Source organism: Penaeus vannamei, chromosome 7 (assembly GCF_042767895.1).
Source record: "Penaeus vannamei isolate JL-2024 chromosome 7, ASM4276789v1, whole genome shotgun sequence".
Classification (NCBI taxonomy): domain Eukaryota; kingdom Metazoa; phylum Arthropoda; class Malacostraca; order Decapoda; family Penaeidae; genus Penaeus; species Penaeus vannamei.
In genome coordinates, this window is record NC_091555.1 from 39,515,779 (window position 1) to 39,528,278 (window position 12,500).

The 12,500-nt window shown below is 36.3% G+C and overlaps 2 protein-coding genes across 2 annotated transcripts in view; one reads left to right on the forward strand and one right to left on the reverse strand.

Moving 5' to 3' along the window:
• The window catches only part of ND-MLRQ (NADH dehydrogenase (ubiquinone) MLRQ subunit), a 10,476-nt gene extending 5,140 nt beyond the window's left edge, over positions 1-5,336 (reverse strand). The window contains exons 1-2 of the mRNA XM_027380252.2: positions 5,318-5,336; positions 5,012-5,137 (exon numbers count right to left, since the gene is read on the reverse strand). Of these exons, the coding sequence (XP_027236053.1) occupies positions 5,012-5,053 (42 nt within the window). The 5' untranslated portion in view covers positions 5,054-5,137; positions 5,318-5,336. The remainder of the gene's footprint in view (positions 1-5,011; positions 5,138-5,317) is intronic.
• Positions 5,337-5,389: 53 nt separating this feature from the next.
• Vps16A (vacuolar protein sorting 16) overlaps positions 5,390-12,500 on the forward strand; it is a 10,112-nt gene continuing 3,001 nt past the window's right edge. The window contains exons 1-14 of the mRNA XM_070123771.1: positions 5,390-5,642; positions 7,083-7,272; positions 7,506-7,634; positions 8,297-8,441; positions 8,642-8,757; positions 9,109-9,284; positions 9,594-9,756; positions 9,877-9,960; positions 10,149-10,274; positions 10,478-10,583; positions 10,790-10,956; positions 11,202-11,339; positions 11,588-11,749; positions 12,243-12,392. Coding sequence (XP_069979872.1) covers positions 5,593-5,642; positions 7,083-7,272; positions 7,506-7,634; positions 8,297-8,441; positions 8,642-8,757; positions 9,109-9,284; positions 9,594-9,756; positions 9,877-9,960; positions 10,149-10,274; positions 10,478-10,583; positions 10,790-10,956; positions 11,202-11,339; positions 11,588-11,749; positions 12,243-12,392 — 1,902 coding nt within the window. The 5' untranslated portion in view covers positions 5,390-5,592. The remainder of the gene's footprint in view (positions 5,643-7,082; positions 7,273-7,505; positions 7,635-8,296; positions 8,442-8,641; positions 8,758-9,108; positions 9,285-9,593; positions 9,757-9,876; positions 9,961-10,148; positions 10,275-10,477; positions 10,584-10,789; positions 10,957-11,201; positions 11,340-11,587; positions 11,750-12,242; positions 12,393-12,500) is intronic.

Consider the following 12,500-nt stretch of genomic DNA (forward strand, 5'->3'; position numbering starts at 1 on the left):
AGTCTGAACACAACGACTACAGCTGAAGAGAAGCTCACTCCAGAACTTCTATGAAGTTATTTTTTCCTATTTTGTAGCTTTAAATGCATTACTCTATTCACAAAATCTTTTAAATTGTACATTAATTTTATGAAATAAACATATGCCATATTCATAGCATGCAAACTTTTATCATAGAGGAATGTCACAGCTGATAAACATGCCATCTCACTTCACTTTAAGGAATGAAATAAGCATTACCAGAAGCCTTTTGTTTCAGACTGGGATTTGTGCACATTCCAATTACAACTAGAATTAAAGGTATAACGTGCAGGCAGGTTTGGCAAGTGAAACTTTAAAAGTGCTGCCATGTTATTTAGGGAAGCCTATTTGAGAAACCCTTTCCTCATGTGTCATACACTGATCACCAAGGCCACAATATCTCACAAATGCTTAAGGAAACTGCATAAACAAACTTATTTTCCATACAAAATATCTGACATACAATACATGGTAATCAGTACATTAAATTAATTAATCAGTGAATTATATATTTTATAACATTGTTGCAATTTGGAAGTAAAATTGATTATGCCTTAAAGCAAATGTTAAGCACTATTGCAGAAGTTAACAAATCCTCTCCATGCAGATTCTGGTAAGACTGAGCTTGGACACGTTCCTTATTTATGATAGTTTGACAGTCAAAATCAACTGCATTTGCTGACTAATCACACCAACTTATAAAAGTGTATCTTGTACCTACATTTATGGGGGTATGTTGAATAAGAGGGAGGGGGGAGAGGGAGGGGGGAGAGGGAGAGAAGAGAGGGAAAAGAGAGAAGAGAGAGAAGAAGAGAGAGAGAGAGAAGAAGAGAGAGAGAGAGAAGAAGAAGAGAGAGAGAGGAAGAGAGAGAGAGAGGAGAGAGAGACAGGAGAGAAGAGGAGAGGAGAGAGAGACAGGAGAGAAGAGGAGAGGAGAGAGAGACAGGAGAGAAGAGGAGAGGAGAAAGAGACAGGAGAGAAGAGGAGAGGAGAGAGAGACAGGAGGGAAGAGGAGAGGAGAGAAGAGGGGAGTAGAGTAGAGGAGAGAGAGAGAGGAGAGGAGAGAGAGAGGAGAGGAGAGAGAGGAGAGAGGAGAGAGAGAGAGAGGAGAGAGAGAGAGAGGAGAGAGGAGAGAGAGAGAGAGAGAGGAGAGAGAGAGAGAGAGAGAGAGAGAGAGAGAGAGAGAGAGAGAGAGAGAGAGAGAGAGAGAGAGAGAGAGAGAGAGAGTGAGAGAGAGAGATAGGAGAGAGAGAGAGAGAGAGAGAGAGAGAGAGAGAGAGAGAGAGAGAGAGAGAGAGAGAGAGAGAGAGAGAGAGAGAGAGAGAGAGAGAGAGAGAGAGGAGTGAGAGAGAGAGAGAGAGAGAGAGAGAGAGAGAGAGAGAGAGAGAGAGAGAGAGAGAGGAGAGAGAGAGAGAGAGAGGAGAGAGAGAGAGAGAGAGGAGAGAGAGAGAGAGGAGAGAGAGAGGAGAGAGAGAGAGAGAGAGGAGAGAGAGAGGAGAGAGAGGAAAGCCAGGGACCAGCACCTGATTATTCTGAGCAGTGGAAATTGAAAAGGGAAATCCCGTCATTGAGATCACAAGAGTTATGTGATCAAGCATGGTAGTTTGTTATTACTACCTAAATAGGTATTATTCAAAACACCAAAACTGAAGAACCTCATCTTGCCATCAGACTGAGTATAATATTCCAAGACACTTTCCTTCTATTTTTTTTCCTTTGCAGACTATCAGATTTATACTTGGTCCTGATAAGAGGTTGGGGCAAAGCCCCTTAATCATTATAAAAGTGAATTGCATTAGCTAAACCACCAAATTATTTGGTTAATGTTTATGGTATGGATTATAGTAATTCTTTACATTACAGATGCACTTGCCACTTCCATGTCACAAATTTTATCCAACAATCTAAGTTGCCATGACTGGGAGTGCATTTGGGGCACTACCCAAGGAAAGGGTTGAAGGGCTCCCCCACCCCCCTCCAACATTGCCTTTACCTCTGTATGCATGACAACATGAGCTGAAACTCGGGAGCACTGAGTGCACTTAGGCTGTGAGCAGAGGTTTCCATGATTATTTCCTTCATCTGTTGCAATACCATTTGTCTTCAGATTATTTCTTGCAATGAGGACTGGAAACTTTAGTCCTCTATAAAAATATCAATTTTCCCTACCATAGTGCATCAGTACCATAAAGATTAACCAGATGCACTAACCTAGGGCTAATTGATGATATTCTTGTTGAGGCCAGCGTGTTGCAATCATTGGTACGACAAATAATGGTAATTTTACAGAATACAACAGCATCATCAATGTAACAATTCTGGTATTGATGGATTCTTCTCACTCTTTGCTACCCAAATATATCAAAATTATGCTGCAGAAATCCTTCAATTGGCGACAATCCTGGTTCTGATAGCAATGGAGGGCATGGAAGGTAGGAGGGAAACTGCAGGGGAAGATTTTAATAATATACAGAGAATCAGTCACTATATTGTCTAATGCTGACAGTTGAACCCTGTGACCCACAACCCCTGCTCAAAAATACAAAGAATCTATGTATTTATGGCATGTGGGAGTGCCTGATGCCAAGTCTATGACTTATTGTTTGTTTTCTTTGGCTGGGGCTGGGGGGTTGCAGGGGTCATATCCCCCTGCATTATACAATACAGTGATTGATTCTATATATATTATTCAAACTGTACCCTGCAAGTTCCCTGGTACCTTTTATGGGGCCAAGACTTCAGTGATTAGGGGGTTCTGCAGCACAATTTCTACATTTGTGTACAAGAGGAGACAAATCCATTGATACCAAAATAAATTGTGATGGGTTATACAAAGGTGCTGCATAAAATTACCAAAATAATCTGCAGACATGAATGTTAATGCCATAAATAAAGCAAAAATTAATGGAAAGCACTGCTCACAGCCTAAGTCCACTTTGCGGTCCCGAGTTCTAGCTCCATCTTGCTGGGGATGCCTCTTGACAGTAGTTTTGCCCCACTTGTTTACATCATGAATGTTTTCAATATTATGACCACTTAACTCATTCCTGCAATCTTTCAAGCAGTTTATGTATTACTACACACTTGTGAAGACAATTATTTTGTAAATTTCAATGTCTGATTTTCCTAATTCATGTATTTTATGCATTCCTTTATCTTTACTGAATTTTTTTTTGAATGAGTTTTGATAGTTTTACCGTATTCCTTTCAAAATCCTAACGTGCATTTGCGCTTTTCACTGGGACTTTCAATACCTCACGACAACCATTCTTTGACAATTGCGGCGAGTAATTTTTCATTTTCAGTGTTGTGTCAATTCCGGATCCTTTGTAACACAATATAGTGGCTTAGCAGAAGAAATGGATTTTAGTAACTAACTAGGGGGGGGGGGGGTGTCATCTTACATTTTTTCATGCATGGAAATTTGATAATTATTATTTTTTAAATACCTATCATGAAGATGGGGTTAATATTGTAACAGGGGTTATCAATATTGTATTAGGACTCAGTTAACAGAACTGAGCCTTTGTGGAAATCATATAATGCTTTGCAGGAGATCTGCAGCATAGTTAAATTCTATGCATCCTTGATTGGTGCATTGGCGTTCACTTTCACTTTCATATTTCAAATTCTCTCCGTAGACTAGTCAAAAGAAAGTCATCAACTCAAATGCCAATCTATATACCAGGCATAAAACATGATTTGCAACATGTTTAAAAAGTAATACTTCAAAGCACCAAGCAAAAATAAACGAAGAACGAACAGGTTAATTATATGAAACTATTGTTTATCTGTGCAGAGGTAATCTGCAGACAGATGATGAAACAAGTACGCAGAAAGGTAAATTTTTTTTTTATTTAAATGAGAACTAATCATGGACAGAAAGTTATCTGAGAACTACATTTGCGCGGACAGAATTTGACCAAATAATTTTTGAGCGTGGGAAACGCGTTCCCCATGCAGACCAAACTCTGCAATCTGGCCCTCGGACAGTACCTGAAGGGCATGCCTAGTCACAGCAACTTACATTCTTGAATAAGTTTTGTGACATGGAATTAGGCTACTTTATTAGTCAGGACCTATTGGGTGGTGTGAATTCCTGCAGAATTTACCAAAAGGTGGGTTAGATTCCTATATATTTTTTAAAAGTTGGCGTATTGGTCCATAGACTTTCAACAACGCAGGACATGTCCGTATAATTTTATTGGCCGATTTTAGGCCCTTTTTGTGCTAGTTTTCCACATTTCTGTTATCTATCCTTATTTCAGCTTGTTTTACCCCATAACTTCCTTGATATACTTCATAACCTCCCCTACTATCAGGATTTAACACATCAAGATTGTCAGCTGTGATTGCTACGGAAATGATCATCAGTCGTTCTCATCACATAGGAATAAATCTGATAAATCTTGTCTGGGAAGTAACAATTGTTATTTATGGTATAAATAACCTCATCTTTTCCGGTCTTCTCTTGTTTGCTTCCCCATGCTTGTCATGACACCAATTGGGGGCTTTTCTGCTGTACAATCAGACACCAACCAATAAATGTAGGTTTGTATCTGTGTATTTAAAAATATATTTTCACAATTAACATTTCTATGGAAAAACTGGCCATAGTAATAGTAGCACTGCCACTGTCTTCCTCAATTCACATCAATTTAAAGTGCCTGACCTATTTATAGTACTGCATTTCTTCATTCTATGGACAGCGCTATATATACATACAGAAAAAAATCCAAATTTTCTGCGAATTAATACTTTAAATATAAATATGCTGCATAATATGAGGCAAAACTACGTTTAAATCGACTACAGAGCCTCAAGATGCTTAACCAACTACAAAATCAACATTGCGTCATTGCCTGCACGTACACCATACCCGGCATGTTTCTGCTAGTCCTTTATCGAATCCATTTAAGATCCAATACCAACCTCTATCGACTCATATTACCACAAACTACACACACAATATACATTCGAATATACTTACAGCGGGGTGCTTCTTCAAACTAGCGAGTGTGAGGCCCTGCATATTGGAATTTAGTTTGAGTGAACCTTCTCCTCCAGTAACTGAGTCAATATGGCGGAGTTACAGGCTCTCAGCTGATGATCTATCCTGGCAAGTATAATGCAACGTAATTAACTTTCTATTATTAACAACAGAATATTATTATAAATTGTATTTTTAACAAAACTATCTAAAAGTTTAATAGATACGTTTTTCTGTATCTTTTATTCAAAATGTATATCTATAAATCAAAATATCAACAAGGATGAACTCGTAGTTATCACTTACTTTTGCCTTGGAGTAAACATCAAATTGACTCTCGCAGAGACTGTGAGCTCTCAGCTGATGTTCTCTCATGGCAAATGTAATGCTACATAATCATTCCTCGAATTTTCAAAATATAGATTACAGTTACACAGCTCTTAATTTTGAAGCAGTAAATACATTTTTATTAAATTGCTTTTTAACATAATAACCAGAGATTATATTTTTTGCGAAATTATTAATCAGAAATGATGACTTTCTTATCGCTCACATTTGCCATGTGGTAAACAACACTGACTATGGCATTCATCTCTGACTGGACGCAAATTGGCAGCGATGTGTTTTACAGGTATGATATACCCTACATATCCTTCTTACATTTTGAGAATTTGGCCTTAGGCTTAACGCAAGTAATGGTTCATTAAAACCTTGAGTCTTACAATATGGTTCTGATAGTGACAGTTCCGGTAGAGTGGAAACCGCCCACTTCTAGCACACTAGAAATTATTTTTATTAATTTGTACCAGTGTCTTTTTAGGTAAAGATGTATATTTGTCATTTATGTCTCTCTAATCTTTAGCCCCAATTACATTACGTATGATTGTAATTTTTGAAAAATAGATTTTGGTTATTTGTGAATAAACCAATTTCTGGAGTTAGCCAATCCAAATCCCCTTGAAATTTGCTGTGATCTGTAATGAAAAGCTTCAGTTATTGAGTCCAACCTGTTAGTGGCATAGTGTCATGTGATTTTGATGGCATCATTGTGTTATATGAAGGCTAGCTAACATTCTTGAAGATGGTAGAGCGAGTACTTGAGCTTATGCTAAGCTGCCAGGGAAACTGTCTTATGGGTATAAGTTTAGTGGTAAACTGGCAGAAAACCATGAGCCAACAATCATATCATAGGTGATAAAGAAAGTGAAAAAATGCAATGTTTGGCCATGGAAGACTATATACGATGGTGAGTGAATATATGAATGAGCAGACCTCATTATAAATGCACAAATTACTAAAAATATATCTGTATGAACCAAAATCTTACCTAACCAGAGGACTTTGAGTCTGAAACCCATCCTAGTTATCATGGCTGGGTACACTGACTTCAGCCCCTCACCTCAGTGCCATATTTCCCTAGCCAAGGGACCCCAACCCAATCACCACATGTTTTATGTGGTGAAAAACTATCTGTAGAAAGGAAGGGAAGGACTTTTCTGTTCTGCTGACTCACTAGAAGCATCAGATAACTGTTTCTAAATTTGTTCATATTTTTTTGTGAAATGAAAAAATTGTTAGTCTTAGGGCAAATACTAGATTCTATGTAGTACAATAATTATGATTCCTATTGCACATATGCAATGGAAATCAGAGTTTCATTGTCACACAGGTGCTCTTCATTGAAAGATAAACTCTTTTGGTACCTTTAAGTGTACTGAGTACACATTTTATTGTTTTTAGTAGTTTTGTTATTTTTTAATTTTTGTATTGGCGTTGTGTCCATACCTCACTTCACTTCTGTTTTGATTCCAGCCAGATACAAGCATTGATCATTTAAGCTCATTCATTATTATTTTGATTATTTGCTCATGTTACTTACCCCACTTAGCAGAGAATGCCTCAGGTTTTCTCTTTTAACAGAAATATGATTTGTGTATCACACTTTTTTTTAGTCACAAAGATTAGTTGTCTCAAAATAAATTTTTAATAATACATATATATGGTTTTGGTAAATTTTAGGTTGAAGGAGATTTTATTTTAAAAATTGATCTTATTCTCCTTACTATTCCAGAAAACATGAACTCTACACGATGGAATGGGGAGGGGGGATTAACCTGGGGGACTTCATGGTTGCCGCAGCATCTTATGGGGGTCCCATAGCTCTTACACGAGATGAGACCAAATTTACCAAAACACAGCAGTCAGGAAAGCCCATCATTTTCGTCTTCAGCTCATCAGGGAGGAAAATTTCATCCTTTAAGGTGAATGTCAACTTTTATTTGATGTTGGAGGAATCCTTTAAAGTTTTGAGATATTTCTTGTGTTTATGATATTTGATTGATTGGGGAAAGTATATATGTATAGCCATTGTACTTTTAAAACCCTACTCATCCCTCACTGAAATAAAGTAAGGGGATAATAATTTTCTTTCTCAATCTCACATAGAACTAAATCACAAGATAAGGATTTTTTTTGTATCTTTTTCATATGATAGTGGATGAGTGGCTACCTGCTGTGCCTTGGTTGGTCACGCAGCGAAGACCTGGTGTGCGTGCAGGAGGATGGCGCTGTGTCACTATATGACATGTTTGGCACTTACCAGCACACCTTCAATATGGGCCAGGTGTGTAATGAGTAAGGTACAAATGGGTAAGATTGTGGGAGATGGATAGCTCTTGAAGATGGGAGAAAATGAATATTGTAATTTGTGATTTTGTTGATGTGTCTCATTGCACTTTTAACAAACCATCAATATGAGACAGGTGTGATGAGTTAGAATTAGTTATAGCATATCAAGGATGAACAAGAATTAGATGAAAGAATCTGTCAATATATATATATATATATATATATATATATATATATATATATATATATATATATATATATATATATATTTTTTTTTTTTTTTTTTTTTTTTTATAATAAGGATGAATGAAATAAGATTGTATAGTAAAATTTAATTTTGATTATAACGTATACTGATTCCACCTTTCTAGGTTTAGATTTACTGGATTTAGGCATATATATTAAAGCATTCTTTATGCTGAAATAGCATTATGTATAGTGAATATAAAGTGGTTATTTTGTGGAGAGGAGAGCTAAAGTTACTGTGATTTGCATTACAGAGTTGAACAGGTGTGGTATGATATTCTGTCTTGAGGTTCTCAGGAGTTGCAGTGAATGTGGGTCTTGTTTGGAAATTCCATGGAGCTGTATAGTAAGGGTGTTTCCTGGAATTATGATGAATAATGATAGAGGACTAAAGGATGAATTTCTTTCCAGGAAGTCAAAGATACTCAGGTTCAGAGTGCTCAAGTTTTCACCAGCCACCGAGAAACAGGAGTGGCTGTGCTGAGCAAGTCAAACCGCGTATTTATGGTTAGCAACATTTATGAGCCTCGCACCAGGAAGTATCCGGATATTCCCAGTGAGTGTTTGTTTTTTATATATTGGTATGTTTTTTTGAATGTTTATATCTATGGAAATTAAATTATTTATATATATTTTTTTTAAATGGAAAATTTGAAAGAACATGAATCTCTCTCCAGAGATTTATTGTTTGATGATTAGACTTGTAATGCAGTAAAGTAAACATCTTGATAATGTTATACCTTATATCTGTTCAAGGTGGTGTGGTGGAGTGCTGGTGTGTGATTCGTGAAGAAAGACACACAAACGTCTTAGTCAGCCAAGGAAACAATTTGCTTCTCCTCAATCATCTGGATCAGAGACCTCAGGCTTTGGTAATTTTCTTACTTTTATGTCATTTGATGATGCATTCAGGTTGTATGGTTTTATCTTTCCTGATTTTTAGTGTTTCTGTTTCATTATTTTTCTCTTTATTTATGTATTCATTTATGTATTTATTTATTTATTTTTTTCCCCTCTTTTTTTTTTTTTTTTTGTTCCTCCCTTTCTTTCTTTCACTTCAGTCAGGGATATGTCAGTAAATTCCAGCCTGCACCATTAGGTATAGAATATAGATTTGAAACATAGAAGATGATTTACAAGCTGACAATTTTTTTTTTTTCATAAACAATTTGAATTGATAGAAAGAATCAAATTATTGTGTATTTTTCCCCCCTTCTCACCAGTACCCAGAATGGAATGAGCCCGGAGGATGCATTGTGGAGATGGCAGTTTCCAATAACTCTCGTCATGTGGCTCTGCTGTCTGACACCGGCAAGCTCTGGATTGGCTCGTCCGACATCCGCATCAAATACTGTGAATACGATGTGAAAAGCCAAGTGAAGCCAAAGCAGATTGCGTGGTAAGTTCAGCATTTGAGGTAACAGGATAGAGTAGTGAGGAGATAGTTGGAGTATCCTCATTCCAGTACTGATTTTACTTATGCTGTTTTTGTAGTGAATATTATTTGGTGTATTTTCTTCTAATGGATGAGGTTCTTTGTGTCTGAATTTAATGAAAATGCTTCCTTCCGATATTACTTTTATTTGCATGAAGAAGATGGTGACATATTTTATAATGCTTGTAGGATAAGAATGTGTATGTAAATACAGAGTCATTTATGTATTTAACTTCCCTTAAAGAAAGTATAGAGTCCATACTTCTTGACCAGGTGTGGTACAGGGGCTGTGGTGCTACTATGGGACATGACGCTAGAAGTAGTCAGCGTTAATGGTGATGCCACGAGCTATTACTTAGATTCTACATCACATCTAGTGCAGGAACCAGATGGTGTGAGAGTGTTAGGAAGTACTGCTCATGATCTTCTACAGAAGGTAGGCTTGGACAAAACTTATGACAAAATTCTGCAAAAATGGAGATTTATTTTATTATGTTTTGCTGTTACATTTGTTGCTTGTGTCAAAAATGGCTGAATACCAGTGATTTTATTTCAGGTGCCATTGGTTGTGACAGAGACCTTAGGCATTGGCTCTATGGCTCCTGGGGCTCTCCTCCTTGAAGCAGCCAAAGGTTTCCAGGTATTGATAGCTATAGCATCTTTTAGCCTTATGTGTAAAAGTACTGTAAAGTTTTTGAAGCTCAGAAGCTTGAGAACTTATTACCTTTTTTGCAAATATTTCCATAATAGAAAGTGGATTTAGATTGTGTCATCCATATTTTCCATTCAGGTGTATTAAAGAGAATATCTGATGCTTCTTTCCTATAGGAGAGGAGCACAAGAGCCAATGACTGTCTTGCAATGATTAAGGACACTCTGGAGGAGGCAGTTAACCACTGTTTACAAGCAGCGCAACATGAGTACCGACCACAGACTCAGAAAATGCTGCTTCGAGTAAGAATTCTAGGATGCTTTTTCTTGTATTTTTTCTGAGAATGAAAGATGTTGATGCTTTGAAGACAGTGTAATAAAATCTTAGTAGAGCCATATGTAGTTAATTTTTGTTGATTTTTTTCTCTTTCTTGCTGTGAATAATCTTTTCTTGGGCTTAAAAATGTATGTTTTTTAAGATTAAAAACAAAATTTTTCACCTACAGGCTGCATTGTTTGGAAAAAGCTTCTTGCCAGAGATTAACCCAGACCCATGTAAAAAGGCAATTTTTACACTCCGAGTGCTTAATGCAGTTAGGGATTACAGAGTAGGTAAGTTTTAAAAGATGTTTACAAGCCAAATAATATGAAATTAAATTTCATGCTGGAATATCAAGTGACCTGAGCATTCTTAAAAGGAGAGTATGAATATGCATTGCTGTCACCTTCTTAGTAATAGAATATAATTAACTTTTTCTTGTTAAGTAATAGTGCAAATAATTGTGTAACTATCACCATTTTTTTTCTCCAAACAATAGGTTTACCCCTCACTTGGAACCAGCTAGAACACCTTACCCTTCCTGTGTTATTGGACCGGTTGGTGTTTCGAAGATTCTTCCCCCTAGCCCTTCAGATTGCTTCATTTCTCAAGATGCCAGAGTCTGATGGTGCCTCTCGCATACTGGCACACTGGGCTTGCTATAAAGTAAGTAGCTTTGTGTGTACTTGTCAGCATGTGTAGGTATTAAAGTGTGTGTTTGTGCCAGTGTCTTTTTATCTCAGTGTGTACATATCTTTATTACCCACTTCTTTTTTCTCTGCAAATTTGTCCAAACCCATTTATATAATAATTTGTGCTGATAACTGTTTTAATAGCTGTTCATAATATCAATTATTCAGGTATCCATGAACCTAAACAAAAATATTAACTATAAATACCATGTTTTGCAGGTATTACAGCCATCACAGAAAAGCGATGAGCAGATAGCAAAAGAGATAAATAGTAAATTGGGCTATACGCCAGGGATATCGTACACTGACATCGCTAATCGAGCAGACCAAGCAGGCAGGAAGCAACTTGCTATAAAGGTATGAAAAGTGAATAGAATGATAGACAGTTAGATACTGTACTTTTATGAGGGTCTTATAAAGAAGACAGTTGCTTTACTTTAACTGATAATTCTTATGCTGACTAATGAATGATTTCAGATAATAGTTTATTAAGTGTTTACTGTTAATTCATAAACTTTCAGATCAATGGGCTTATGTCCAAGATTTATTCATATTTTAATCTGAGTATTAATGCAATAGTTATTTTTATTTATTCTTTGTTTCAGTTGATTGAGTATGAGTGCAGAGCAAAGGAACAGGTTTTGGTGCTGATGAGACTGGGTGAAGACCAGACTGCGCTGAGACGAGCCCTGCAAAGCGGAGATACTGACCTTATTTATACTGTGCTCCATCACCTGCGTCAGAAACTCTCATCTGGTGATTTCTTGGTGAGTGTCAGTGTTCTTTCTAATCTTTTCTTCTGATGTTTTTTTTTCCTTTTTTTACTGCATGAAAAAATGTGTTAGACTGTTGGAAGTTTATATTGTTTTTCATTGTATTTAAAGTGATGTGGTTTTAATACTTATGTACTTGCAATTATTTGTTTTTCATGTTCAATTTATGAATAATTGAAATGAAAATTTATGGATGATTGAAATTGTGACTTTGTATGAGTTAATATTTAAATAGTTATAAAAGAGGTATGCAAATTGTTATTTGTTTTATTTCATTTCATTTAATTATGTTTATTTTAGAAGTGAAGGACATATGTCTTGAATTTCTATTTTATTGCTAGCATTATTATTATAGGAATGTTAGAAATTATATATATTATCTTTATTATTTGATTATCATTGTTATTGTTTTCCCTTTTATTATAGTAATTATTTCATTACCCTTATCACTTGTTCATTTCTATATTTTTGTACATCTTATTCTCAGATGTTCATCCGGAATTTCCCTGTGGCCCAATCGCTCCACATCCGCAGCTGTCGGGAGCTGGACATGGAGCAGCTGCGTGATATTTTGGTACAGGAGGATGACTTCCACGGGCAAGCTCTGCTTAGAATTAAAGAAGCTTACATGTCCAATGTAAGTGTTTTTTTTTGTACATCATAGCTCACTGTTTATTTTTTAAAATTTAGTTTCTTAATAGTGTGTGTGTGTGTGTTTGTGTGTTTTACTACTCAGAATATGGTA